Source organism: Chelonoidis abingdonii, chromosome 9 (assembly GCF_003597395.2).
Source record: "Chelonoidis abingdonii isolate Lonesome George chromosome 9, CheloAbing_2.0, whole genome shotgun sequence".
NCBI classification, from domain to species: domain Eukaryota; kingdom Metazoa; phylum Chordata; order Testudines; family Testudinidae; genus Chelonoidis; species Chelonoidis abingdonii.
This window is the reverse complement of record NC_133777.1, coordinates 31318319-31343536: the sequence shown is the minus strand read 5'-3', so window position 1 is coordinate 31343536 and position 25218 is coordinate 31318319. Positions and strand designations below refer to the sequence as shown.

The 25218-nt window shown below is 48.5% G+C and overlaps 1 protein-coding gene across 3 annotated transcripts in view; it reads right to left on the bottom strand.

Annotated features, from left to right (window-relative positions):
- Window positions 1-845: 845 nt before the first annotated feature.
- PML (PML nuclear body scaffold) overlaps window positions 846-25218 on the bottom strand; it is a 40133-nt gene continuing 15760 nt past the window's right edge. The window contains exons 5-9 of one of the 3 annotated variants that reach the window (XM_075069311.1): window positions 24340-24426; window positions 22858-23113; window positions 20149-20201; window positions 3923-4070; window positions 846-1778 (exon numbers count right to left, since the gene is read on the bottom strand). In XM_075069311.1, coding sequence (XP_074925412.1) covers window positions 1204-1778; window positions 3923-4070; window positions 20149-20201; window positions 22858-23113; window positions 24340-24426 — 1119 coding nt within the window. In that variant the 3' untranslated portion in view covers window positions 846-1203. The other 2 variants (XM_075069312.1, XM_075069313.1) reach the window with 2 other exon arrangements.

Below are 25218 nucleotides of genomic sequence, written 5' to 3'. Positions count from 1 at the left end.
ATTTTTTCATTTAGCCCCTTAGGCATAGGTGTTTTAGTAACATGTGAGTTTGCAGAAACAGTCCCGAGTTAAAAACACAGAAAGCCTGTTTATAAAAGTAATGTATAGTGATAAAAAAGTTTCCCCTAGGTTTTAGGCTAGCATTGGTCATTTTTTAGTAAGCCCAATACGAAACAACAAGGCCTTTACAAAACTTTAACCTCTATTTGTTAACAAATTACTTTTATAAACTAGCTGGCTGAGGCTTTAACCCTAAGGTAATTTCTTTTTTATTTTACCTTGTGAATAAAACTACTTACAAAGCAATGCCTTCTTTACATAACAAAAGGAAAATATTTAGTTTAATAAACAGAGGTGAAAGTTTTTTAAAGGCCTTGATGAACACTTGAAAAGACAAACCTACCTAAAGACACAGCCCTTTGTTTACAGGAGTGTTTCAATAATAATAAAAAAAGCATGCAGAAGCACCTCTGGCCTAAACCCTGACTAAGAAAAAGCAGGCCTAGGGCTTTCTTGTTATGTTCTGGCCATCTCCTCTGTGATCCACTGACTCACTGAGGTTGTTTTTGTTAACAATGGCTTTGCTGAAAAAGCCTGTTGTTTCATATTGCGCTTACTAAAAAAATGACAAGTGCTAGTCTAAAACCTAGCTCTGGGCAGGGCTTACCTCAAGCAGCTCCTGGAAGCAGCAGTGGAGTGATATGAATATCTCAATTGAGTGGCAGTCTGTCTAGGGGGAAAATGGCTTTTGCTGATCCTGCCAGATTTCCAAAGGCGTGTGTAGCAAATAGGCCCCTCTACAGCTGTGACATGGGTTAGATTACAAGCAAGAACATCTTAAAGACTTTCTTAGTTTTAAAAGTAGTTTAATCATACATGACAGATAGAGCACTGGGACAGTCTGGTGGTAACTGACATGCTAAAAGCACCTAGGGATAGGTAGCTCAGTAATGGCCTCAAGCTGCAGTTTGTTGCACTCCTGCTAAGAAAAGGGAGAGCTGTTTTTAGCTGTTTACCAGCTTCCTCTCAGGTGCGCATCAGGAATGCAGCGCTCGATCCATAGCACAGATACACTGACAGTTGATGGCACCAGTAGAAGCAGATCAACTGTCAGCAGCAGCACTGAAGAATAATATATCTTATCACTCAGAGCTTCAGGCTGATGACGAAGAGACTTGAAGTCACTGGAAGCCCTCTCTCCTGCTACAACTCCTGCAGTTCACAGAGGACCATATTGCGCATTGCCAGAGTCTTTGTGGCAGACCTGGTGAGCAACTTCTCCTGCAGCAAAGGCTGGAGGGAAGTGTAAGATTCGAGGTTGCAATGAGAAAGTACAGGCCTCGGATCTGGATCTGTGTGGATCTCCAGAAGTTTACACAGATCCCTTAGGGCCTTCGCCGACGCCAGAGCGCTGCTGTCATTCAGAGGCTTGTGCAAGTACATTCTCACCAGGTTCTTCATTTTATAAAGACGAAACGTGGGAATCTTTTCCTTAATTAAAGGCAGGGTGTCCAGGTAACCACAGACAGTTGTGCAGAAGTCCCATTTCTTGGCAAAAGAATCCAAGGCTTTAAAGAGAACGGTGAGCTCTGATGTCCAGAAGCTATATACAACTAAGATGGGCTTGGGAACAGAGCGGAGGTAGCAGAGGAAGTGTTCTAGCCCTGTCTCAAGGGAGACACCTTGTGAAATCAAACTGAGCACAGACTCTGGGGTTTGTATCACAACCTTAAAGCTGTTTTCGTCATTCACTGCAGCCAGCTGAGTGATCATCTGTGCTAGAGTAGGAAAATGGCAGAATCAGGAACTTTAGAGACATCATTCAGCATCAGTAATGCAGAGAGAACTGGGATATGAGGAGCTGAGAGAAAGGGGTCAGAGGGCCCAGTGATCTCTTAGTTCTTCTCAAACTCTGGTATTGTAGGGACGCCCTGCCTACTAGCTGGAGATCTTTGCCTTCTGTAAGTGATGGCTGGGTGTAAAGGCAGCGTTGGGGGAGGAGGTTCCTGTCGTAGCTTCCTACTCAGATTTGAACCTTAGCATTCATAAACTGAGAAGCTAGCATGAACCCTCTAAGCTTAATTACTAGCTTAGATCTGATATCGCTGCCACCAGCCAAGGATTCCAGGGCTTGGCTCCCTCTGGTCTCCCAAAACCTTCTCTGGGGGACCCCAAGACTCAGAAGCCCTGAGTCTTACCACAAAGGGAAATAACCCCCCTCCCCTTGTCTTCTCTTTACTTCCTCCCCAGGCTTCCCCTCCGTGGATTATCCTGGAAGATTACTGTACTTAAACTCCTTGAATTACAAAACAGAGAGGGCAATTTACCTTCCCCCCTCCTTCTTTTTCCCCCTCCCAGTCTTTCCCTGAGAGAGACCGTAATCCTGGCACAGGGATTTCTATCCCCTAGAGCCTCACTTAGAAAAGAAAATCCAACAGGTTTTAAAAAGAAAAGCTTTATATAAAAAGAAAGAAAAGACATAAAAATGCTCTCTGTATCAAGATAACAATATACAGGGTCAATTGCTTAAAAGAAAAATATGAATAAACAGCCTTATTCAAAAAGAAATACAATTTAAACATCCCAGCAACTACACACATGTAAATACAAAAAAACAATAAAAGCCTATTGTTTTTCTACCTTTGTACTCACAACTTGGAAACAGAAGATTAGAAGCTTGAAGATAGAAAGATCCCTCTCATAGCCGAGAGACAGACAAAAGACACAGACCCAAACATTCCCTCCCTGAGCTTTTAAAAATCCGGTTTCCTGATTGGTCCTCTGGTCAGGTGTTTGGTTCCCTTTGTTAACCCTTTACAGGTAAAAGAAACATTAACCCTTAGCTATCTGTTTATGACAGTTCCCAGCTAGTCCATCCTGCTGTCTCTTTTCCAAGTAGATGAGAATGCTTGTGCTTGGAGCTAAGCGAGGTCCTGATCAGAGAAGGCTTAGATTCCAATTATTTATTCACCTGATGTAACACACTAGCAAAGTGTGCTTCTTTGTCCCTCTAGTGGCAGGCAAATATAAGAGGATATCAGCCCTGCTGCTGCCTCCTGCTAATGGAGTTAGTCCTTTAGTGCAAGTGGCAGGGGCCTGTGCTTTGGAGCTGGATGGCTCAGGTCCAGTGAAGACTCAGCTATGGTCATTACAATAGTCACTGGATTGCTCTGTAAAACACTTTGTCCCCTTAGTGATTGGCACTATAGAAATATCATGGGTAGAAGGATAAACAAAGAGGGAGTGGACCTGGGCCTAGGATTTTCTTGATGCTGGGGGCTGATTTGTGTGAAGCCCTGTATGACTGCACATGTCTAACCTGAACAGGCCTTGGAGTTTGCAGGGGCGGCTCTAGACATTTTACCACCTCAAGCACGGCATCATGCCATGGGGGGTGCTCTGCCGCTTGCTGGTCCCGCGGCTCTGGTGGACCTCCCGCAGACGTGTCTGCGGAAGGTCTGCCGGTCCCACGGCTCCGGTGGATGTCCTGCAGGTGTGCCTGCAGAGGGTCCGCCGGTCCTGGGGCTCTGGTGGACCTCCCGCAGGCGTGCCTGCGGAGGGTCCGCTGGTCCCGCGGCTTCGGTGGAGCCGCAGAACCAGCGGACCCTCTGCAGGCACGTCTGTGGGAGGTCCTCTGGAGTCGTGGGTCCAGCGGACCCTCCGCAGGCATGCCGCCAAAGGCACCCTGCCTGCCGCCCTTCCGGCAACCTGCAGAGTGCCCCCCGTGTCATGCTGCCCCAAGGACGCACTTGATGTGCTGGGGCCTGGAGCTGCCCCTGGGAGTTTGTAGGAACTCCAGAAGGAAGATCTGCTCTGGACTAGTTAATAGCGGAGCAGGAGCTACTATAGAAGCTCCTATCCCCTGCCCATACCACACAGCTTATCTGCTAATAGGGATTCTCAATGAGCAAAGCAGACTCACTGTCTTTGTTGACCTTCATGTTGAAGAACACCAGCGTGCTTCCCCCAAAGCCAGCGCTGGCCACAACCCCAAAGCCTGGTGCACTGCTTTCCCATTCGAACTGCAGGTATGAGGAGGAGTCGTTGCTGCCCTCTAGCATGCTGGACAGCTGCAACAGAAAACCAGAGAGAATGCACCAAGCTCCACTACTGCCAAGAATCATCCGGGTTCACCTGCACTAGGAGGGAGCCCTGTGCATGTGCTGAGAGGTGGAAAAGGAGGCTAGGCAAAGGTGGCCGAGCCGGAGGGTAGAGGAGTGGCCGAGTTTAAAGTCTGCGCTCTAATGTTTGTCTAGGTAACCACCTTGACCCTGGTGTGAGCTTGGGACCGTTCTCCCTCCCCAAAGGGAAAGGAGAAGCAGGAGGCAGAAAAGTCTTGTTCCATGGTCTTGTCTGATCTCTTGATGCTCATCTCTAATGATGTGGGAGACAGATGAAAAACAAAAAAGCAGATGGGAATGGATGACGCTTCCTTTTCATATTCTTTTTCTCCAAGTTTTCTCTAGCACCACACAATTCTGAAATCTCATCTGACGTGAAATATGTTGACCTACTTTGCAGTTGGTTGAAAAATGGGGGCACAGATTTTGAAATGAAAAAATTCTCCATGATTTATTGTTTTTTCTTGGTTTTCAGCAAAATTAGAAATGTTTTGGGCAGAATTTTGAGACATTTCTGATAATTTCTCCTCTCTTTGTCTCTCTCACCTCCTTGGTATTTATGAAGCACTCAGACTAAGCACTGTAAGCCTCTGTACTCCTTGGACAAATGAACAGTTGCTTTCTATGTGACATTCTGCAATTCTCTTTCCATTACAGATGTGCCTGCACTTCTGCCATTCTGCTTGGGAGACTCCTCTGGAGTTTAATAGATCTGCAGCTTAGGAAATTGTTGTGTCTTGTAAACACAATCTGCAAAAATACCCTGTCAAGTCAGGTCCCAAATAATTGTGGTTACTAAATATATCTTAATAGGTAGGGCTACGCTCCACACAGCTGGCTGTTTGGGCTCTGGTGGCTTCTAGAACATGGTGAACGCCACTGGAGGGCTCATCAGCTTTTTAAAGGGACACCCCCCTTTTCCAATAGACTACAGAAATATTGCCTGCTGTCCAGCTTACATAATCTTCTGCTTATTTTCATTTAATTCATGCAAGTTTATACCCCTTGAAACAATTCTTCTCTCTCCTTTGCATACTAGGAACACATTGCATATCAGGGCTTGATTCTGCTCTCGTTTACACTGGTATAAATCAGAAGGAAGTCCATAATCAATGGAGTTACTCAAGGTCAAAAAGCACTGTGCTGACTTTTCCTTTCTATTCACAGCAGTTGAGAGGCTAGGTCTTGCTGCCACTCCCCTGGAATGAAAAATCAGTTGTTCTGCTTCCACTTTTCCACAGAAGGTATCCTGCATATGAAAGATCCCAGAGTTTGTGCCATGAACTGCTCACAGCAAACTAGCCCTTGCTGCGTCATATCTAGACAGAGGTGTGGGCCAGGGGTCAGACCCAGGTCTCTTGGGTCTGACACTGGTGCCTTGTGTGTGTCGGGATACAACTGCTGTCCTTTGCTGTGTCTCAGTTTTCCCACCTGCAAATGGACATCGATGGCTTTAAGCACTCTACTGTGCTGCAGGAAATGTGGGTTCAATTCCTGGTTCTGCCATGGGACTGCAAGGTGACATTGGGCAAGCCACTTCCCTCCCATCTGTACAATGGAGACACTGATACTGACCGTTGAGATCTTCTGCTCTCTATATAGTATTATTGACACCACCTTTCTACAGAAGGGGAACTGAGGTCCCAAGGTCACACAGCTGGCCAATGGCAGAGCCACAAACAGAATCCATCTCTCACACGGGGAGAAGAGATAAATACTAGGGAAGGAAAGGCGTTATTTAAGTTTAGGGCCAATGTTGGCATAAAAACAAATGAATATGAAATGGTCATCAGCAATTTTAGGCTTGAAATTAGATCAAGATTTCTAACAATCAGAGGAGTGACATTCTGGAGCAGCCTCCCAAGGGGTGCAGTGGGGGCAAATAATCTAACTGGTTTCAAGCCTGAGCTTGGTAAGTTTATGGAGGGTTGGAATAATGAGACTGCCTATAATAGCATGTGGCCCATCAGCAACTGCTAGTAGTAAATATCCCCAATGGCTGCTGATGGGACAGTAGATGGGGAGAGCTCTGATTTACTACAGCAAATTTGTTCTCAGGTGTCTGGCTGGTGCATCTTGCACACATGCTTAGGGTCCAACAGTCTGTCATATTTTGGGTCAGGAAGGACTCCTGCCCCTCCCATCCCCCAGGTCTCATTGGTTGAAGCCATGGAGTTTTTGGCCTTCCTCTGCAGCATGCAGTCACTTGCAAGTTTAAACTAGTGCAAATGGCAGATTCTCTGTAACTTGACATCTTTAAATCATGATTTGAGGACTTCAGTAGCTCAGCCAGAGGTTCAGGGTCTATTACAGGAGTGGGTGGGTGAGGTTCTGTGGCCTGCAGCATGCAGGAAGTCAGACTAAATGATCACAATGGTCCGTTCTCGCCTTTGAGTCTATGAGTCTAAGTCCCAGTCCAGTGCTCTAGCCAGAGCTGTAACCAAAACAGGGCAAATGGGAAGTCACCCAGGCCACAAAGCTGTGGAGAAGGAAAAATGGGGCAGAAACAGAGGTGACATGTAAAGCCCCAGGTGGCAAGGCTTCAGTGCCAGCCCCACACACCAGTGTTAGGGAGAGAGTGCCATCTCCAGCCCCTGACTCTCCTCAGTGGGCCATCCAGCCTGTCTGTGTTGTGGGGGTGGGGGGGTAGCAAAGATCTCGGGGGCATGTGACTGATAGCAGAGAAATTCCATTTGGGGTTGGGGTTGCCAACTTTCTAATCCCACAGATCCAAATACCCTAGCCATGCCCCTGCCCTTCCCCATCCCTGAGGCCCACCCCACTCATTACATTCCCCCTCCCTTGGTAGCTCACTCTCTCCCACCCTCACTCACTTCACTGGGCTGGGGCAGGAGGTTGGGGTGCAGGGGGGAATGAGGGCTTTGGCTGGGGGTGCGGCTTTGGGGTGAGGCTGGGGCACAGGGGTTCAGGATATGGAAGGGAGTTCTGGGCTGGTGCAGAGGGGGTAAGGACTCTGGGGTGGGGCCATAGATGAGGGGTTTGGATGCAGGGGGGATCCAAGCCTGGGGGGGGGGGTGGAGGTTCAGGATGTGGGGGGGGCTCTGGGCTCAGCAGGGAGTTGGAGTCGGGGGGGGGGGTGAGGGCTTCATCTGGGGGTGCAGGCCCTGGGGTAAGGTGGGGGAGGAGGGCTTTGAGGTACAGGAGGGGGCTCTGGGTTGGGGGGGTCTCAGGGCTGGGGCGCCGGGGGGCTAAGGCTGGCTTCCTCCCTGTCCTGGCACCGCAGACCATGCTGTGCCCCAGAAGCTGCCAGTAGCAGGTCTGGCTCCTAGGCAGACGTGCGGCAGGCAGCTCTGTGCGCTGCTCTCGCCCACAGGCACCACCCCTGCAGCTCCCATTGGCCGCGGTTACTGGCCAATGGGAGTGCAGAGCCAGTGCTCGGGGCAGGGGTAGGGAGTGCAGAGCCAGAACAGGGAGGGACTAGCCTGCCTTATCCCTGCAGCGCCGCCAACCAGACTTTTAACTGCTCGGTCAAAAACTGGACACCTGGTCACCTTATTTGGGGGGGGCTCCCAGATTCCATTTTATATTCCTGGTTTCCATTTTGAATAAGGAAGAGTCACTCCACCATTAGAAGCTGAAGGTCACAGAACATGAAAAACAGAATTGGTGGGAAAACCAAATTGGTGGGGAAAAGGTGATGAACAACAATGCTAAAAATAGAAGAAGATCATACCACTGTCAGGTAAATAATGATCCCAGTTTTAAAACAGATCTGACAGTTTAGAATGTTGACAGTTGGCATGTGTCCAAGAAGGATCTAACAGGAAGGTATTAACAGAAGTGTATGGAAAGTTCTGACAGAATGGTATAAAGGTCAGTGTGTCAGTTGAGTTGGATTGAGAGCTGGTGGGAGTCGACAGCTGACGGTTGAGAAAGCTGGCAGAGAGAGGAGAAGAGCAGCAGAGGGAGCCCTGCCCTGCCACTGGAGTGCAGAGACAGAGAGAGAGATAAGAAGCAGAGGCAGAGAGAGAGCATGCAAGACAGCGCAGTGAAGTCTGTCAAAGTTCTAGTTCTGGTATAGTATAGTGTTAGTGTATATGTGTGTGGATGGGTTTATAAAGATCTATTTGCATGTGGTAATTATAAAAGGAATTTCTACATGTAGGACCTTAAAAATGTATTTAAAAACTGGTGTCAGTGACCTGTGAACAACTGAACTCCAAAATCAGGGTACATCACTTAGCACCACTTTCTACTGTAAAGCAATACGGTTTGGGGTGCTCTTTAACTTGTGGAAGAGATTTGTGTCTTATAAAATCAATAAGGGATTTGTGCCAGGGATTGGGTTTATAACATCTATAAGAGGTGTTAACATTAAGAAAGGGTGATCTTTAGCTTGTTGTGAGGAATAACATCAATAAAGGGTGCCTTGTTTAAAACACAGCTTGTATCCATGCCCTCTAAGATTTTTCCTTAACCACCCTGGAGACCCATATCTAATGAGAACAGATTAGTCATCTCAGGATACCCAAATTCTGTTTTTGGGGTAAACAATCCCATGTACCCCTCACCTCAATCCCTGTCGCTTGTGAGTGGAAAAAAGATGAAAAAAATTGGCAGGGAACACAAATATGCTTGCTCGCCTCAGGTGCTAAAATGCCCAGTTATATCTCCGGTTCTAGTCCCTAGGCCATAATTGTGCCTATGTCCCAGGGCTGCTGAGAGAGTTACTTAGGTACTATATGTACAGTGCTATGAACTGGAAATGTGCTCCGCATTACTGCCATGGTGGCTGCTGCTGACTGAATTTGAATTGGAATCTGGGGGGCTTCTGTGAGACTGGAATTCTCCTGCCAAATCAGAGGGCTCACAGGAAATTGTGGCTTCTGATGTGTCATTTTTTAACTAGTGGAACAGATTGTTTGCTCAGTGAGGGAGCATGAACTCAGCTCCCTGCCAGACAGGATATGGAGGAGGCCTTGCACAAAAACCCAGCAGCTGGCCCCTCTCCCCACCAGTCACATTTCCTGTCAGTGCCACAGTATCCCCAATGTCTTCAGGAACAACAAACCACTCATGGAAACTCTCTTACTGTTAACAGTTGCTACAGCTGAGCCTAGCACATCTGCACATTGTTACTGAGTAGTAACACATGGAGATAGCCCCAAGCTGCGAAATTTTGGGGGAAAATTTCCTAAAGTGCCTATGTGACTTAGGAACATAAATTCCATCTACAAAAGTGACTTAAGAACCTAAACCCCACTGATTGTTAATGGGATATAGGCTCCTAAATCCAGGTCCCCCACGATGTTTAGGTGCCTGCCATTGAAATCAATGAGAGTTAGATGCCAAAATATCTTTGAGGATTTGGGCCTGAGTGACAAAAAGTCACTTCTGAAAATGGGACTTAGGCAACTTTTGAAAATTCAACCCCTGATTGGGATTAAGAGCTGAATCTGAACTTTCCTAAAGTTTGGGGGTGGGGTTTCAGAGATTCCATGGCCAGAAGGGACCATTGTAATCATCTAGTCTGACCTCCTGTATAGCACAGGCCAGAGAACTCCCCCAAAATAATTCCTAACACAGATCTTTTAGAAAAACATCTAATCTTGATTTTAAAATGATCAGTGATGGAGAATCCACCATGACCCTTGGTAAACTATTCCAATGGTTAATTTCTCTCACTGTTAAAAATGTATACCTTATTTCCAGTCTGAATTTGTCTAGCTTCAACTTCCAGCCATTGGATCATGTTCTAGTTGGGGCATTGACTTGGGGGTCCAGTTCCCCTGTTTCCAAACCAACCCGCTGTTGATAATTTTGGGCAGGGGAGTTAAGGGGGAGGGAATCACCAAATGACCGCGACAGAGATTAAGATCGAGTAATCTGTGAACTACACAGTCTGTATGTGAGGTCAGTTGTCTCTAGTTAGAGAATTCACAGCACACCCGGACTCTGTTGCTAGCCTAAACACTAAAGGCAACAATTCTAGGTCTTAGCTTCTCCTCTTACACTGTTACACTGATGTAACCCCACTGATAATGGTGGAGTTACTCCTGATTTACACTGGTGTAAATGAGGAGATTCAGGACACAGTCATAAGAGGAAGTTACTTACCTGTAATTGGAGGTTCCTTGAGATGTATGGTCCCTATTTGTATTCCAGTCGTGGGTGAGCATGCCTGCCATACACTGGAAGGTTTTCCTAGCAGTGTCCATTGACATGCATATGCATCGTGTGTTGTCTTGTACTCCCAGCTGAGGCTATATTAAGCCATGTGGATTGACGCCACTCCAGTGACATTCTTACCACTGAGTAGTGCAGTCCACAACTCAGGACATGTATAGCACACTTCTCGAAGACCCTCCAGTTACAGGTAAGTAACCTCCTCCTCTTCTTTGAGTAATGGTCCCTATATTTATTCCAAACATGAGTAAGTACTGAGCAGTGATCAGTGTGGAGAGGGGTGTGAGAATATGAGAGGCAGTGCAGAGTGTAGTATGGTGCATCCCACTGACGCATCGTCAGCCCCCTCTTGGGCAATGGCGTAATGGGATGTGAATATGTGCATGGAGCACCATGTCGCTGCTCAACATGTGACTTGCCAGAAGATATCCATCGGGCAGGCAGATGTGGTTGCTTGCACTTGCGTAGAGTGCACCGTAACTCTGTCAGGTGGCGGCATGTTGGTTTGGGATGGAAGACAAGGAGGTGAACAGACTGATTGAGGTGGAACTGCAAAACCAACTATGGGAGGAACTTAGCACGCAGCTGTCAGTAAATCTTATCCTTTTGAAATTCTGTGGGGGGGGGGGGGCGGTGTCAGCGATCATGGCTGCTAGTTCGCTGACCCATCTAGCCGAGGTAGTAGCCACTAGAAATATTGCTTTCATGGAGAGAGGTGGGAGGGAAGCATGTTGCCATTGGCTTGAAGAGCGGCTTCGTGACGGCAGGTAGAAGAAGGGTAAGCTCCCCTGGGGGCATGGGCTTAAGTACTGTGAAGAAACTGTTGAGGAGACCTTTTATGAAATGAACGGTGGTAGCGTGCATGAACACCGAGCTGCCATCCACAGCGGGGAAAGGCACTGAGTGTGGCCAGGTGGGTTTATACAGAGCTGAGGGCAAGACCCAACATTTAGAGTTTGAGGAGATAATTAAGGATGATAGGTGGGTATGGGTATTGGTCTCACGTGATGGTGATGGTCATGAGGACATGAGGTGAAGCATTTACATTTAGCTCAGTAGTAGGTCCTGGGGCATGGTGCTGAATGAAGGGGGTACAGACCAGGACCTCGGAAGGGTCAGTCCACCAGGTGAGGGAAGGCCAGAACCATCTTTGGGACAATGATTTTGGCATCCAGCTGGTCCCTTGTAGGGTCTGTAAATGGAAAGGAGCCACATTTGGAGTCAACACATGTGCAGACATGCATGTGGTGTCACATAGGTGCAGGCTGCCATGTGATAGCAGAGGGAGAGTAAATGGCAGACCGTGGTGCGAGGGTTACAGCGTAAGTCCACAACTATGGCTGTCAACATCCCAAAGCATTTGCTGGAAGGAAGGCCCATGTCACAATGGATTTAAGCCGTGCCCCACTGAAATTGATTGTCTGAGTAGGTACAAGCACGGATTTCTCCTCCCAGGTAGGGGTACATTAAGTGGCCAATGTGGAACATCGGCGCTGCCACTGCCATCACAATGCCAAATGGGAGCATTCCAAACTGTTATTGGTGTCGTCTTACCTGGAAATGGAGAAATTTTAAAGTAGATGGGTGACTGTCAATGTGGAAATAGGCGTCCTTCATGTCAAGAGCTGTGAATCAGGCCCTGTGGGAAAGGGAGGAGATAATAGATGCCTGTGTCATCAGGAGCTGAAAATTAGGTATGGGGAGGTGCACTCTGCCCTTCTATGAAAGGAGGAAGTACAGGGAGTAAAACTGCCTGCCTGCGAAGAGAGATCTCATGGGCTCTACTGTGCACTTTGCAAGAAAAGCATCTGCTTCTTGCTGTAGTAGGCATTGCTGGAAAGAATCCCCGGGAAGTGGGGGTAGTGGCAGTGGGAAGGAAAAGAAATTCTATGGAGTATCCTTGGTGGATGATCTCCAATACCCAACGGTCCATCGTGATCTTGCCCCAGTTGTGGGCGAACAGGGCAAGCTGGCCCCCAAAGATGACCTGGGGGCCGCAGGTTGCAACGGGGACGGTTCTCAGTTCTCAGTTATGATGTCAAAACTATGTCTTGGTTTGTTGGTGGGCCAGGGTGGAGGAGGTGGCCATGACAGATGCTGTGGGCGGCTGTCACTGGGGTTGGTGGCGCCTACGTGTGTGTGTGTGTCACTGATACTAGGCCAGGTAGGCTGGGGATGGAATGATTGGTGCTGCTGTTTGCATTGGAGGGCTAGGGGATAGATCCCCATAGAGTGCAAAGTTGCTCCAGAGTCTTTAAGCGAGTGAAGGGACTAGTCTGTTTTGGCAGAGAACAACTTGTTCTCATCAAAGGAGAGGTTTGGACCTCCTGAGGAAAGCCAGAGGACTGCAGCCAGGAGTCTTGTCATATGACGACACCCATGGCAAGGGAGCGCGAAGACCTGCCCGTGGCATCGACTGCCAGTTGGAAGCCCACGTTGGCCACCAGGCATCTCTCTTCCACCACGGTATTAAACTGTTTGTTCTTGCTAGAGCAGTGTTGCTGCTGAAATCATACTTAGCCAGCAGAATCTGGTAATTTGCAATTTGGCATTGCAATGCTGCCAAGTAGCCTTTTTTCCCAAAAAGGTCTAGGCACATGGCCGTCCAGTCTGGTGGACTGGACTTGTGTGTGCTGGCGCACCCATTCCATTCCTGCATACATAATCAGAGAGCTGGGGGATGGGTGGGAGAAGAGAAAGTATATCCCCTTAGTACTGGCACATCACACATTTTGGTGTGGGGGTAAAGGAAGCAGGAGTGTGCCACACTGTCCATGTGGGCTGAAGGATAGCATCATTAATGGGCAGTGCCAGCCATGATGGTCCCTGTGGTTGGAGTATGTCCTGCAGTTGATGGTGCTGGTCCTGGACTCCTCTAACGGTATGCCCAGATCCTCAGCTACCTGCTATAACTGGACCAGATATTGCTTTTGGTCATTTGGGGCCATAGAAAGGGAGGAATGAGAATCTCATCAGATAGGCCACAGTGAGTCAGTAGGAACCTTTTCATTCACTGGTATGGGTAGCTCACAGGCAAGCAATGGAGAAGGCAGGTAGGGCAGCTGCAGTTGCTCCATCAGGAGAAGAGGTTCCAAGTGGCTAGGAGTCTGAGGGATGTCTCTGGAAGCCCTGGAGAACCGAGGTGGTATTCATGGGGATGGTTAGACTGGTAGGCGCAAAGGCAGTGGGTGGATGGGCGGTACGTGAGCTGGAGACCGGTCAGGGCAGGCAAATGCTGGGACAACTAGCAGTATCACCAGATCCTTCTTGTGCTTCAATTCACTCTCGGTATGGGGAAGCTTAGCACTGGTGCAGCAGTGTTGGCACATGACTCCTCACTTGACCTGCTCTGGCTCAGGAACGGAACACTGCGCTTGGAGGTGTCCCTCAATGGGGGCCTTGCTCAGATGCCCATTAGAATGCTTTGTACCCTCATGTCTTGGCTCATCCTTGACTGTTGGTACTGTCAGATGGGAGGTGTGGGAAGTGCTGGAAGGAGCACTCACCACTGATGATGGACCACCGCTGCAGTGACGGTTCCGAATGAGAGCATGCCTGCGGTCTCATGGCTCCTCCATAAGCAACTTTTGGAGGTAAAGTTCCCACACTTCCCAAGTCCGTGGCAGGAAGGACTTAGAGATCTTGCAATGAGTCATGATATGAGCCTCCCCACGGCAGTAAAGATAATGCTGGTGTTTGTAATTCACTGAGAACAAGTAGGGGCACAAAGCAGTTTTTAAACCCCGGAATATGGGGCATAGTCCCCAGGGAAGGGAAAACATACCGCGAGCAGGGTAAACAATCTCTAATTAACTACACTAACTACTATGTGTACTTACCATGCTATACAAGCAAACAACAAACAAGAACTCTATACAACAGTCGAAAGTGCTCTCTTTGTGAAAAACTGAGATGACAGAGGAGCAGGGGTTTCGACTCCAGTCATGCGGCAGTAAAAGGGAACTGGCGCTGCGCTGACTCATCCAGCATAATATAGCCTCAGCTGGAAGCACAAGACGACGTGTGGGTCAATGGACACTGCTAGGAAAACTTTCCAGCTCAGGCGCATGGTGTGCATGTACACCCACATTTGGAATACATATAGGAACCACCACTCGAAGACGACTCTAAACTCGTAAGTACTTTTGCAATGGTCTCTTGACCTAAGTCTCTGCTTATCAGTTACTATTCATGGGAGGCAGAACTATTCCTAGTCCTTAGGTTCAGTCTGGATGGGGCTGGGGACAGGACTTTCCCTGTGGAGGGTCCTTGGTGGTAAAACTCACCTAGAGGGCATCTTTTGGAGTCCTTCACCAGCTGCTTACAGGGTGAGATGAGTGCCATTTATTTGAGCAGGCTTATCCTTACCTGTGGCTTGGGTTTGCTCTGCTATTCTCTTATATCTGCTACCCTTTTCACTGCTGTTGATGGCATCAGCTGACTCAGGGTAGTGGCCACATGTGCCTGGTCCTTCGGGCTACTTGCTTCTTCCTTTCCATGCTAACATTGACATCCCATGGAGATACCCACTGGGGGGCCCCCATCAATACAGCCAGACAGCAGCTCTTTACAAGGCAAAAAGGGTAGCTAGATTAATAATTGTCCCAATTCACTCTACATCTGGTAGTTGGGATTTCCAAAGGAGTCTGAGGGAGTCAGGTGTCTGAAAAGCATAACATGCTCCTGGATGTTCTTAGCCATGAGTGCAGTGAAAGCAGGCTCTGAGCAATGGTGCTCAATGACTTCCACGGTCAGTCAAAACACTCTGACCTACTGAAGCTATGATGAAGGACAGATAAAAGGAGGATTCACGGACGCAGACATGGGCCTGGGAGGTGTGTACAAAGCACTGAACAGACACTACTCTAATTAATCCTCCCAGCACCCCTGTGAGGCAGGAAGGGGGAGTATCATCATCCTCATTTGACAGGTGGGGAAACATGAATGAAAGGTGAAGTGAGTCACTCAAGGCCGCACAGTGAATCCAGGATTGGAAGCCAGTCCTCTGTGACTCCAAACTCCATGCTTGTTCCTCCAGACCATGCTGCCTGTGGGAGAAAATGCCAAAAGGCATTAGGGTTTACCAGAGGGACAGGGGTGCAGGAGGCAGCACTGGAAGAAGGAATGGCATGAGAATAAGTCCCTTGGTTGGATTGGATCCAGTTCCCATTTAGGCTCAGTTCACCACTGGAAGAAGGAAAGAGAAATTGCAAAGAAAACAGGTAAGGAAGATGGCAGTGGGTTGCTTTTAGTTTGGAAATAGTTTTATTGAGAGTAACAAGAGTGACTTACATTCCTGCATTATTATCCCATACAAAAGCACCTCCATGTTACATTCCCCAAAACCATGGCCCCCATCCCAATCTTATATCCAATTCCTTTCACTGAAAACAGGTCCCTTCCCACCCCATCAATTCAACTGCTTCTTTATTTCTAAGGGCATCGGCCACTGGGATTTGCCATGTGGTTAAATATACCATTAATCTTGTGGATTTTTAATATTGTTTTCAAAGCAAGGGACAGGCAGTACCTTTTCAAAGTGTTACATGAAATTTTATCTACACAACTACTATTAAAGTTTCTACACATTGAACAGTTTATCTCCTATCCCATGCATGAAAGATGTCCCATTTTTATAGACCTAGGTAATTGCTAATGCTGACACAACAGTAACAAACAAACTACAGAAAACCTCATTTGCTAATGTTTCCATGTATCAAAGCTTCAAGGGGTGATCCAAAGCCCAAGGAAGGCAAGGCAAAGACTCAGGGCCGGTGCAATCATTTAGGTGACCTAGGCAGTTGCCCAGGGCACTGGGATTTGCGGGGGGCGCCATTTCCTTTGGCAGCGAGCGCAGTGGCCGGATCTTCAGCCACCCCGGTCGCCGCAGGCATTTAGGTGGAGGGAGCTGGGGCAGGGGAGCACAGGGAGGGCCGCCTGCAGCAAGTATGGGGGGTGCGGCACGCAGGGGAATTCCCTGCCTCAACTCACCCCTGCCCCAGCTCACCCCTGCCCCTCCTCCTCCCCGAGCACACTGTGGTTGCTTCACTTCTCCCACCTCCCAGGCTTGCGGTGCCTAAGCTGACTGGCGCCGCAAGCCTGGAAGGCGGAAGAAGTGAAGCAGTGGTGGCATGCTCGGGGAAGAGGTGGGGCAGAGGTGAGCTGCTTCACTTCTCCTGCCTCCCAGGCTTGCGGTGCCGATCAGCTTAGGCGTCACAAGCCTGGGAGGTGGGAGAAGTGAAGCAGCCATGGTGTGCTCGTGCTTGTAGCAGGGTGAGCTGGGGCAGGGGGTTGCCTCAGGGTGGAGGGTGGGGAGCTGCCGCAAGGGGGGCGTCTCAGGGCAGAGGGGTGTAGCTGCCGGGGGGGGAGGGGCGCCTCAGGGCGCAGGGGGGCTGCTGCGTGGGGGGGGCGCCTCAGGGCAGGGGGGGGTCGCAAGTGGAAGTTTTGCCTAAGGGCGCAAAACATCCTTGCACGCAGCCTGCAAAGATTCCACTGATGTCAACTGTTTGCAGCACACGCTAACTTTGCCCTGACTGGGCAATTCAGTTTGGAACAGACAATTCTGCCATATTGCTTTATCTTTGGCCTATGTTAAAAATTCTCTCCCTGTAAGGTTATAAATTCCCACAACTTCAGCCCTAGAGTCTTAATAAAATATTGTTAAATATAACATCCTTAATTAGTCCATCGCTAACTGTTCTTGTAAGTTTTGATACTCGCACGCTATTTTGTCTGAAGATTTAAAAGCTCTGCTATTTCTTCAGCAGAATAGGTTAAAGTTCCTTCAATCAGAGATACTCCTTTTTGACTCTGACAGTGCGGCGTGGTCATGGACATGGTGGGCATCCCCTTGACAAAGTCATCCTTAAAACGAGTAAACACCAGGAAAGTTCTAATGGGCGACACACAAAATGCCTGACTTCCAACATTCCAAAACTTCAACCATCTGAACCGACAGCCTGCAGACATCGCCTCTGTTTTAAATCTGAGTGAGAATCTAAAAACAAGACAAGTTTGAAGTTCTGGGCATTCTCCTCTCACTTACTTGGTTGTAACTAAGAGTGAGCGCACTGAAGCAATGTAAAAGTGACAGAAAATAGAACCCTCTACAGTTTAGTTATAGTTGGAGTCATCTGAGAGCACTTTCCTAATGCAGACTAACAGAAATTAATTGTTCGCCAACACTCCCCCATTCTCCAATAAGTCACCAATACGCTCAAATGGAAGTGGCTCAAACAATTCTTTTTTTGGCTGAGACAAAAAAAATTGAAGCCTGAATTTTGTCTGTGTAAATTATGATGGCTGCTTTCAACTACCTGAAACAGGGTTCCAAAAGAAGAGGATCTAGACTGCTCTCACGGTTACCTGATGACAGACAAGGAGCAATGGTCTCAAGTTGCTGTGTGGGAGGTTTAGGTTGGATATTAGGAAAAACTTTTTCACTAGGAGGGTGGTGAAGCACTGGAATGGGTTACCTAGGGAGGTGGTGGAATCTCCTTCCTTAGAGGCTTTTAAAGGTCAGGCTTGACAAAGCCCTGGCTGGAATGATTTAGTTGGGAATTGGTCCTGCTTTGAGCGGGGGGTTGGACTAGATGACCTCCTGAGGTCCCTTCCAACCCTGATATTCTATGATTCTATGAGCCTCTGAAAGAGCAAGCTGGAAATCAGTCCTAACTAGATCACATGCTACCAGCACCAATTATAAAAAATGATTTTCGTGCATTTCATTCTGTCATGTACCATAGCACCACTATCCAAGTTAAGCTAGAAGAAACTAGTTCGGAATCATACTGCCAAATTCTATAAAGGATACTTCCTCCTATTTAATTTTTATAGCAGTGTCATCAATCAATAAAGAATAATACCAGAACATCTCAATGAGAATGATGTAGGAAAGTGCTTGAGTTCCAGAAAAAATACCAATTGGGCAGAATTTGTGGGCTGGACATGACTGGAAATATTAAGTATAGAAATGTGCAAAAGGATTTTTATTAGGAGATTTAGCAGTTCCCTTAGACTCCTTTGGAAATCCCAGGAAAGATGCAAAGTTTGGACCTGAATCCAGATCTTTACTTTTTTGGGGCCATCTCTAATTAAGCTTATGATCACTTATGTTTCTTACAGGCCAGGAAAAGAAAACACCCACAAAGGAGGAAATGAACTCCCTGAGAGAGGGGGACATTCACACAGATTGACTTGAGAGGGTCATTTCAGCAGCGCCATCTGCAAAGCTATATTTGCATGTGATGTGAGACCATTTCAAAGTACTTGCTGGCACATCCCCTGCTAAAGAAAATGCCTGAGAGTTACAGCGGCATTCATGAAACATGTGGGTCCAGGTTCCCCACTGCCCTGCACCCCGGATAGTCAATTACACCTAGGCAGCATGAGCAGAGCAGATCCGAATGCTATTGGTTCATGCCCTCTTTGCACAGGTGTGAGTGACATCACAAGACATAGTGGCAAATCCAGCCCCTGGTGGAGCCACTTAGCTCACCACATTGGAGTTGCAGCAATTGGGCTAAAGGATATGAGTCCAGATGGGGTTTGCCAACAGCTGGAGATCACCAAAGAACGGGTGAGAGCTACCCGTGCTGGTTGTACTGGGAAGGGAGAGGGGACTTGATTTGCTCGTTCCATGCTCGTAGTCAATGAACAGGGCATGTTTGAGATGGGACAACACCTTGAACCAGGTATTACTTGTGTGGCTCTCTGGGCTTCAAGGGGGTTACAGCAGGGATGAATTTGTCTCCTTTTGTTTTCTTTTGGTAGCATTAAGCAATGCATTTCTCCCTCAGTCTACAGCATTGTGGTTGGGCGAGTTGCACTCATGCTTGCCTGTGACTTTGTGTACAGTCAGCAGCCATCTACTCCTACTCAGGATAGTCTCTGATACCAGTCTCCTGAGAGAGGCATTGTAGAATAACCATACCCAGTTCTCAGCTAGCATGGTCATCTGTAGAGTGGTTTACAAAGGAGGGCAGTAGTGTTATTCCCGTTTTACGGGTGGGGAAACTGAGGCACAGAGTGCTGAAGTTACTTGCCCAGTGGTAGAGCCGGGAATAGAACCTAGGTCTCCTGAGTCTTAGTCCTGTGCCCTACCACTAGGAAACACTGTCTAGGAGCAGTAAGTAGATATGTCAAACATATAATGCCATTGGTGAAGGGGAGGCATGTGCCTATCTGGGAAAGAGAGAAGGGGTGTCTAGACCACTGGGAACATCAGCTGGGGGGAAATCCACAATTGGCTTCATTTTGGAAGGGACGTTAAGCAATCAGAAAGCAGCTAAGGACCTAACCTTGCTATTACAGAAGCAACAGCTCAACCCATTGTGGTGCATTGAGAAATGACACGGAGTCACTGAAGGAGAAGAAAGTGAGCGAGCAGACGATGAGAACTCTTGCTGAACAAACATCAAGGTGGTGGAAGAATGTTCTGAAACATCTCAGCAGATTCCTTCTGCTGGAATCTGACCAAGGTATGGGGAGAGGAGCCAACAGATAATGTGGTTACTCATTCAGAAACAGTCCCGGAGGAGAAGGTTAAACTTATACCTGCCTGATGACTCTCATCCAACTAAGGAGAGGTTTTCTTGCCCACACCTAGGAATCTCAAAAGGTATGCGACTGGCAGATTAATGTGGATCCTTAGGACATGCCAAACCTTTAGTGCATGGTCTCAGAATCCTCACTGAACCATGTGACGAGAATTGTAACGCTAAGGCAGGTGGCTGAAAGTCCCAACCCATAGCGTGCTTGTGTTTCCATTCACTGCTGTTGATCTTACAAGGGCAGAGTGAGCAGCAGCAACTCTCAGCATTTTGGCACTATCGATATTGCATCCCAGTTACTGTGGATCCTGGGCTCTTATTGCACTCACCATCGTGTCTTCGTCAGTATCTTCAGAACTGCTTATTATGATGCTGAAGTCTTCTGAAAACAGAAGATAGGGAGTCAAGTGCCAGTTTGAACAGGTGTAGTGTGAAAGCCACCGAAGCCTTGTGCAGAAAGGAGCACAGGACAGAGGAAAAACTGGCAAAGCAACGTGGGTCCCTCCCCAGCCACGTAGTGCTTGCCAAAGCCATGTAAGGGCCACATAGTCGACTGGTTGATGAGTGTTGCAGTTAGAGTCCTCTCCACTGGCTGGGGCATAGCAGCGAGAGCTTCTACAGAGAGGCAGTTTCCTCTGTTGCTGCATGTGCCCATTTTCCTTTTCATCCCAGCTGAGATACATTTCACTTCTGTGATGCCCCCTGCCCTGATCTGCTACAAGAAGTCTAGTGCTTCAGGGAATCATTTCCAGCATCATATTCTCCAATCTGCCTGGCATTTCTATTCCTTCCTTTCTTATTTTCCTCCCTTACTCCCAGTTCGACTCCTGAGACCTTCTGCTGCCATTCCTTTCTTCCCTTGGTGTTGAGGCTGTGTGGTTGTGTCTCTCTGCATCACTGTCTAGCCACATTGAACTTAGCCTTTTCCATCTCCTCCTCAGTCAACCTTTTCAACTCCCTCACTATTTTCAGTCACTCATTTCAGAACAGTTCCTTGTTTGTCTGTACGTGAAACCAGGAAAGCCCAGATTACTAAATGTAGCTATAGATCATGGATTCTCTACCTGTGGTCCAGATCCCTGGCAAGGGGCTCACTAACAATTTGGGGATGTGGTGGGTGGGACTTCTCTTTATGGCTATATGGGAGGGGTCCCAAAATTATTGGAAGTGGGGGTGGTCTCTGAACTTTTGTGCTGTAACTTGGGGTCATGTCATGAAAGAGGTTGAGAAGCCAGCTGCTCTGCAATAACGGTAAGGTCTCTATCAATGGCCATTGGTTTTACATGTTGAAGCTCCAACTCATTTGATTTTCACTGGGCTACCGTGACAATTAGGGAACCCAACCCTTTACCCTGGGATAAGGAGTCTTGGCTAAGCACATGTCACTACAGCCCATTCAGACCCCTGCAGGCCTTCCAGGTGATGTTACCTGATGGCTGGGTACATGTGGAGGTACTAAAGTCTCAGCCAACGCCAACGCTGAAACCTCCTACTGCTGCTAGCCTGTGTTTCCCCATCTGGCTCCACGGATGCCACTCCTCTCCCAGGGCCTGTTACCTGCCTGCTCACCCCTACCCTTGAAGTGTGGCCCCATCACTGCCTTCTCCAGCTCCTCCACCAGCTCCCCTGTATTCCAGGTTCCAGTGAGAAGTTGCCTCCCTCCATGGATATGGTCCATCCTCTCTGATGGATGTTGTGTTTCTTCTCCTTCCCTCACCATTCCCTCTGCTTGTGGGTCATTAATTGGCTCTCTGCCCAGGGCTGGTACAAGAGCATTCTCCTCCACAGCTCCTTGTAGCAGGAAAAAGCCTTTTTGTATCTTTCCGCCTTGCCACCCTGTTCACCCAGAGGGGGTTGTTTCATCTCTCAAAAGAGGTCTCTGTGGCCTATGGCCCTGATCTAGCAAAGATTTTAAATTTAAACACTGTGACTCAAACGAAGAGCTTTCCTGGATCAGTAGCTGTATCTCTCAGCTCTTCTTCTCAGGACTTCACTATGGAAAACATGGGAGGCTGCATTTTTAAAAGTATCCACCAGATGTCCTCCCTGCAGGCCCTGTCTGTCTGTCAGCTGGGACACTGATCTGGCTTGGAGGGCTGGGGAAGGGCCCAGTACTATCTGGGCAAGGCTGTGGCTGCATTTTAGACTGGTAGAGCTTGATCCCTGGCTGGACTGTGCCTGTGCCTGCCTTGCCGAGCACTGTGGCCTCACAAGTCTGCTAAGTGGCCCAGTGTGATACTTGCTGATGTTGTGTGATACTTGACCTCTCTCATACACCTCCAGAGATTCTAGTTTTCCATGATAAAAACCTCCCACAAAATTCTCTGATAAAAAAACATAAAAATCTGTGTTTTTCCACGATAAAAGGAAACGCTGAACTGTAGTTTCCCCAGCCACAGTATAGACAGGTATCCACTGAACACAATGTTTGATTGATCTATTTACAGTTTTTAAGCTAGCAGTCTGAGCCCTGCTGTCTGGGGCTGACAGCCGGAGCTCTGCCTGTTCTCCAGATTATCCAAATTTTTGATTATCTGATCTGTCCCCAGTCCCAATTAGATCAGAGAATCCGCTGCACATGTTCTTATTTTTTAACAAAATGTAAAAACGAGAGATTCTCTGTAAAAACACAAATTCCACGTTTTCCCTGGCAAACAGATTTCTAGAATCCCCACTTCTTCTTCTTCTTCTTATTTGATAATAATAAATAATAGCAGTAGGAGAGGTGAGATGGGAGTGCTAAGAAAACAGTTCCAAATATTTGTTTTGAACTACAATGTTGGCAACCCTAGCTGGGTCCCAGTCCTGTGCTCTATCTACTAGGCTGTACTGCCTTTGCCCTGCTCCTTACATGAGCATGGAAGGTGCAAATTACAAAGCCAGAAATCTGGAGGGTGAGGCTTTGACCTCTGCTTTATAATCATTACGTTCCTTTCAGGACCCTTCTCATGGCTACGTCTAGCTACTTTGGCCCAAGCTCCCCTTTCCAGATGCCCCGTTGTGATCTCCCCACAAGGCTCCCACTTGGCCCTTCCTACCTTGATCTCCGGGCTCAGAGTGGGTGTTTCCCAGCTCCTGTGAGAGCACAGCGCCCCTCGCTGCAGGAGCCCCTCCGCAGTTTGTGCTGGGTGTTGAGGTGCTGGGCCCAGGCTCCAGGGCCCAGTTTAGCAAGCCCTGGTCACACTTGCTGGGGGTTCTCTCAACCACCTTGGGCGGAGATTCAAGCTTCAGCACCTTGGGAGGTGTCTGGATGGCTTTTTCTGCTTGGCCTGGTTTCCTCTTCCCCAGGGGAGCCTAGGGAGGGAGAAAAGCCCCTAAGCAGTGTGGGGATGGGTACCTGCCCAGGGAGTGTTGTGGGGCAGGCTGACAGTGTGCTGGGCCAGAGGTTTGCTCGGTCCTCTGAACACCCAGCCTGGCTGTGGGGGACTCTTTAAAATCCAATTACTGCTCAAAAGGTCCAGAGTAAAATATAAAGGGCTGGACTGTTATTGGGAAGTGAAGTCTCTGCTCTGTCATCTGTCTCCCTGGGTCTGGGCTCCGAAGCCACATGCTGCCTGCAGGGGGTGGGTGGAGTGCACAAGGAGTGGGCGGAGTTATGACCCTCCTTTGCCCCACTCCACATGCTCCAGTCGGTGCTGTCTGGGCTCCCAGGGCAGTAGGGAAGGAAAACTGCATCTTACTCAGGGCTGTGGTAAAAGAGAGGGGGCTATGGGAGGGACCGTGACGCCCCGGGGGTACTGCTGGGATAGTAACCTGCGCACACGACCACTAGTTCAGGGTGAGTGCAAAGGGCAGTCTAGCTCTACATGGTTAGAGTACTGAGTGTGAGCTCTTTGGGGCAGTGGCCATGTCTCTGCGCTGCATTTGTACAGTGCCTATGTAGCACAGTGGGCTTCTGGGCTGTGCCTGGGACCTAGAAGCTGCTGCGCTACAACCAGTGACACCCTCTTCTCTTCCCTGTGCACTTTACGGAGCGCTGTAGTGAATCTGGGGCCCGAGTGCCAGCCTCTCTGAACCCACAGGACAGACTCTGGGCAGGAGGCAGTCGTGCGAGTTTCCTCCACCCTGCTTGCACCCCGCCCTGCCCTACAGAGACCACCAGAAGTGTTGGGTTTGTCCAATTTTTAGAGGGTCCCTGGGGGATGCCTCCAGCAGGTGGCGTAAGGGGCAGAGACCCTGATACACCCCAGGGAGGAGAAAAATACCTCCATCATACCAGGGACAGGTTCCCGTATGCTTCATTCTGCACATAGACTTAGGGAGACACAATCCCTGCCCTGACGAGATTACAGGCCAAGAAGGCAGAGACTTACAGGGAGGCAATCAAATAGATACAACGTACTGGTGTGAATCAGAAAGCTCTGACAACTTCTCACTACAACCCAACCATCTGCTGTACCTTTTGGTCCAATTGTTCTGCTGGCCGCTGGGCTCCTCCCCCATGAGCTCAGGTCCGGATCAGGGAGGGAGGGTCACTGGCAAGCCAGAGCTCAATTTTCCATAATCAGCAGGAAACTTACCATGCCCAGGTGTGTCTCCTGGATATTGCCAGTAAGCATGGGAACCGGGTGCTGCTCTCGAGTCCTGAGCTGAGTGAACTCCCCTGGCTGGAGAAAGCACAAAGGAGCAATTAAAAGGAGCCCTTGGCATTCGGGCTAATAAGGGCCAGTGGGTATCTGAGGTCAGCTTTTCGGAGTTCTAATCTGAACATTACAGGGGCCAGATCCAAAGACCCTGTGGAGCTGCTTCCTCAGCTTGGGCTGACTGATGGCCTGCTACAGCTGGGGAGAGAGAAAGGGAGAAGCTGCTGCGAGAGAGGCTGAGGAACCACTGAGTGCAGGGGCCTGGGTGTGAGGCAGCCCAGGTAGTTGGACCTCCAGAGGAAGAGGATCACGGGACATGAGTCTGGGAAACAGCTGACTTGAGTGGCAAGGTAGGGAGTGGTCCAGGGAAGGAATAAGAACATAAGTATGGCCAGATTGGGGGAGACCAATGGTCCATCTCACCTAGTATCCTATCTTCTGACAGTGGCTGGTGCTAGATGCTTTAGAGGAAATGAACAGAACAGGACAATTATCAAGCGATCCACCCCTGTCATCCACTCCCAGCGTCTGGCAGTCAGAGGCCAGGGATATCCTGAGCATGGGATTGCATCCGTGATCATCTTGGCTAACAGGTACAAACAAGGGGTACTAGGATGATCAGAGGAATGGAAAACCTGTCTTATGAAAGGAGACTCAAAAGAGCTTGGCTTGTTTAGCCTAGCCAAAAGAAGGTTGAGGGGGGGATATGATTGCTCTTTACAAATATATCAGAGTGATAAATATTAGGGAGGGAGAGGAATTATTTAAGCTTAATACCAATGTGGACACAAGAACAAATGGATATAAACTGGACAC